The 4011-nt window shown below is 32.1% G+C and overlaps 1 protein-coding gene across 1 annotated transcript in view; it reads left to right on the forward strand.

The window, feature by feature from the left end:
* Positions 1-4011, forward strand: part of LOC106103317 — a 17956-nt gene that overhangs the window by 8676 nt on the left and 5269 nt on the right. Inside the window, exons 6-8 of the mRNA XM_013283053.1 lie at positions 415-563; positions 2128-2296; positions 3938-4009. Coding sequence (XP_013138507.1) covers positions 415-563; positions 2128-2296; positions 3938-4009 — 390 coding nt within the window. The remainder of the gene's footprint in view (positions 1-414; positions 564-2127; positions 2297-3937; positions 4010-4011) is intronic.

Consider the following 4011-nt stretch of genomic DNA (forward strand, 5'->3'; position numbering starts at 1 on the left):
TTGTTTTGTTTTTAGTGCATTTTGTTTTGTTTTTCGTGTATTTTGTTTGGAAGTCGGTTTTGTTTTTTTATTAAAAAGTTTATTTTTCTCAAGTAGTTGTAACTTTTGTCCTTGCGTAATATTATTTAACGTGTTTTTTTTTTATATCTAACAAAGTTTAATAGTCTGAAGTACTTAATTATTCTTATCAGTGATACCCCCTATTCTATTCCTTTCTAAATATTTTCTGCAATTCCTGTGGATAATGCGTTTGAATTTTAGTAATTGATACAGATAATGACGCCTGCTCTTACACTATTGTAGGTTAGGTAATGTTGAGTGTATTTTTACATCTTTTTTCGTCTTAAAGAGTCCTTCTTTTCGTCATGTAAAATTACTTTTGTTTTTCACTTTTAACTGGTTCTTTCTGTCCAGGTGGTAAGCTCTCCGCTATGGTCGTGGTGCCGCGCTGGCTGGATGTACACTGACTGTTTCCTGTTGCTGAGCGGGACTCTCACAGCGCATCGCATAGCAAATGACAACGAATCTGGAGCGTTTAAGAGGATACTTTTCAGATACTTGAGGTAAACGTAGATATTTACATTGAATAAAAGATCGAATGTGTTGATACAATCTTGGAAATAGCAAGACGATAGCTTTAAATTAAAAAAATAACGTTTATTTCTTTTACTATCTTCGCTATTTTTAAAATAAGTGAAATTTATATAAAACGATACTTAAGATGTAGTCTTCTTTAGTATTACAAATCATTATTACTGAGGCAAATTTTTAAATAAGAATAGTTTGCTATGATTTGTTTTCAGGCGCTTTAAAAATAACTCACAACCACCTATTTATATTCGCTCAAGTAATTAAAATTGATAAGTTGTTCATAATCGATTATGAGATCGATAATTGCTGGTCGGTCGCAGATGACGTTAACAACGTACGATAAATTACGGTTCCGGATGCGACGGAAGACTCTGATGTAGTGTAGTTTTCATATGAGTATATGCGAAAAGATGAAATAACGCGGTTCAGAACTATTTAAATTAATCACTAAATATAAATAGCATACTAATATTATAAAAAGGGGAGGATTTGTATTTATGGTCTTTTGCATGTATTGAAATAACTCTAAAACTACAAGGCCGATTTCCATAATTCTGTCACCATTAAAAAGCTACGTTATCCAAGAGTAACATAGGATATATTTCGCGGGCATAGTAGCGAGTAATAGCTAGTCATTAATATAACGAAATAATTCTAACAGCAACTTAATCTTATTCTATATGATTCAGATTCGTACAAAATCGTTGTTTTGACTAATTATTATGACAAAATCTATAATTTTGTTTTAATTTAAAATAATTTAACTACTAAACATTTTCTAAATGTTACGCATACAAGGTACCTTTAATTAGTTCCTACATAACACGTATTTTATTTTTTCCTTAATCGCTTAGATGTTTTATTAATTAACTGATCCAAGATACAATTTTTATACAAATCTATATTGTGCGCTTTTTAGGTAATGTATAAAACATCAGTTTCATACTATTTAAAAATAGTTACAATATTTTTACATGTATTTTGACAGAGGATAACACGTTAAATAAACAATTGTTTTTGATAATGATAAAATGTGTTAAAGAACAAAAAAAAAAATGTCTTATAACATTTTGTACATAACAGCTAATGTAAAGTTAAGTACGTGTTATAAAAAAATGTTTGTCTTTTGTTTATTTTATACTTTTTAGAGCGGGCGCACACGTTTGACCAAATAATCGACAATCGCACAATCATGCGATTGTGTATTGTTTTGCAGTCCATTCAACTGTTTAGTTGCACAAATATAAATTGAGAAGCGTTCGTTCCTCCATATAAGCTTAATGATGTCAAAGTGAGACTAAACAGTTCTGCGATATTTTAGTTTCAGGTGTGCGCACACTCTTAGTATAAAATTATATTAAGCGATGTGCTTCGTAATGTTTGACATTTTAGCACTTAATTTTAAGGAACTGACAAAAGATAAAATAACTAATCACTTAAGTTTAAAGGTTCCTTATTAAGGTACTAAATATTTGATAACGTAACCGTAGAATTCCATTGCAGTAACAAAATTTTAAAGAAATCATTTTGTTCCAGACTGACACCTGCATTGTTAGCTGTGATACTGTTTTACGCGTATATTTGGGACAACATCTCTATGGGTCCTATGTGGGGCTCACTCGTCACTAAGAATGCAGAAGTCTGTCAGCAAGGATGGTGGTGGAATGTTTTTTATCTGCAGAATTACTTCGGATTCGAGAATATGGTTAGTATTATAAACTGTTTCATAAAGACCAGTCGGGATTGGATTAAAAAGGTTATCTATATCTATACTTTTACGTCTTTAAGTTTTTTGTTGACTGTTGCATTTGAATTTTGACATTTGCAATTGAACATTTTTCGCAACTGTACATAATTACTTTACTTTACTAATATTATAAATGCGAAAGTTTAGATGTAAGGATGGATGAATGGATGTTTGTAGCCTAAACGGCTTAGTGGATTTCGATGAAATTTGGTATAGATGTATACGATAGTCTGAGAACACATGGGCTTCTCACTATTGTATCTTTTTAATTCAAAGTAAAATAAAGTGTTCATATAATTTCATGCAGACAAAGCCGCGCCTGCACAGGAACAGCTAGTATTTAAATATAATTTGACTAGGTACCAGTTTTTTATGAAAATAATATAAGATAGTTTTAAATTGACCTTTGACCTTGAAGTCTCGTTCACACAGTTGTATCATCCTGTTCAGTCTGCGATGTAACAACTACACGCGTCGAAAAAAAATAAAAAATAACAAATTAAGCAGATTCATATTATTGATGGTCATTCCGCCGTGTTCAAATTATTATTTAATTTTCCCCAACCGACATTAAGGTGAAGCAATCAAAATTTGATTTTTTAATTTCCCATTTCCAATTAATACATCTTGCAATAATGTCATTTTTAGTGGTACTCTATTTTAGATGAAACTCGCGGTAAGAATTTTAATCTGATTGGTTTTTATTTAATTTTTTGCTGCATTATTTTGCTTGAAATTGATGGTCTTGCATTGTGTGGTCTGTTAGAATATATTAGACAATTTCCTAAACAAACTACTGCAGAAAAAAATGAGTATACGCGTTGTTGTGCTGCGTAATGACGTCGTTTGCATTCGTGTAATGATCACGACAGAACTGGCGCAAGCTAGTTGTACGGATTATTCCGATGACGCTCTCAGAATAATGAAAGGATTACTCAACGTAATGATGGCTAGATTTACGAAAAAAATCATCAGAATAGCACCTGAATCTAAAATACAAGATAATATCGAGTACACAAGTGAATATTGAACCTAAAAAGATAGAAACCGGATATATGGGTTTTCTCTAACCTGGTACTAACACAATTTATTCGAAAATACAAAATAAATTACGTATCTAAATCAGAATGTAGAAATGAATTTTATACAAGTCAAATCAATTCCTAACCCTCCATTTACGTGTTTCAATAAAATTAAACGTCAAGATCTTTCAGTAACATAAGTAATCACGGAACGATCGGCCATTCATTAGGAAATGTCCGATCGCCAAACATGTAGGCGTTGATGTATGAATGTGTCAGGAACGTAAAAACCGGAAGTCCCTAGTTTTTTCCAAGCTTTCTACATAATGAGCACAAGTGTGATTTCGAACATTTCACATATTAAATTTATTTTTAGAAGCAAAAAGCTGATGCAAAATTACGAATTTCAATACCTTAGTAGACATTGCTAAAGTAATAGCAATCGAAAAAAGAAAAGCAGCATACGACTAGCAGTCACTTCGCCGTTGCTGATTAAGCGAGAAACAACATAACAAAACAATTCTGGTTAATGAGCTGATGATTGCGAGATATCTTAAAGAACGTACTATTGTTCCAGTGCGCACCACAAACGCATCAACTGGCTCTAGACATGCAGCTGTCAATCCTGGGCGGTGTAGTGGTATGGGCGAT

Source organism: Papilio polytes, unplaced genomic scaffold (assembly GCF_000836215.1).
Source record: "Papilio polytes unplaced genomic scaffold, Ppol_1.0 DF823823.1, whole genome shotgun sequence".
Lineage (NCBI taxonomy): Eukaryota > Metazoa > Arthropoda > Insecta > Lepidoptera > Papilionidae > Papilio > Papilio polytes.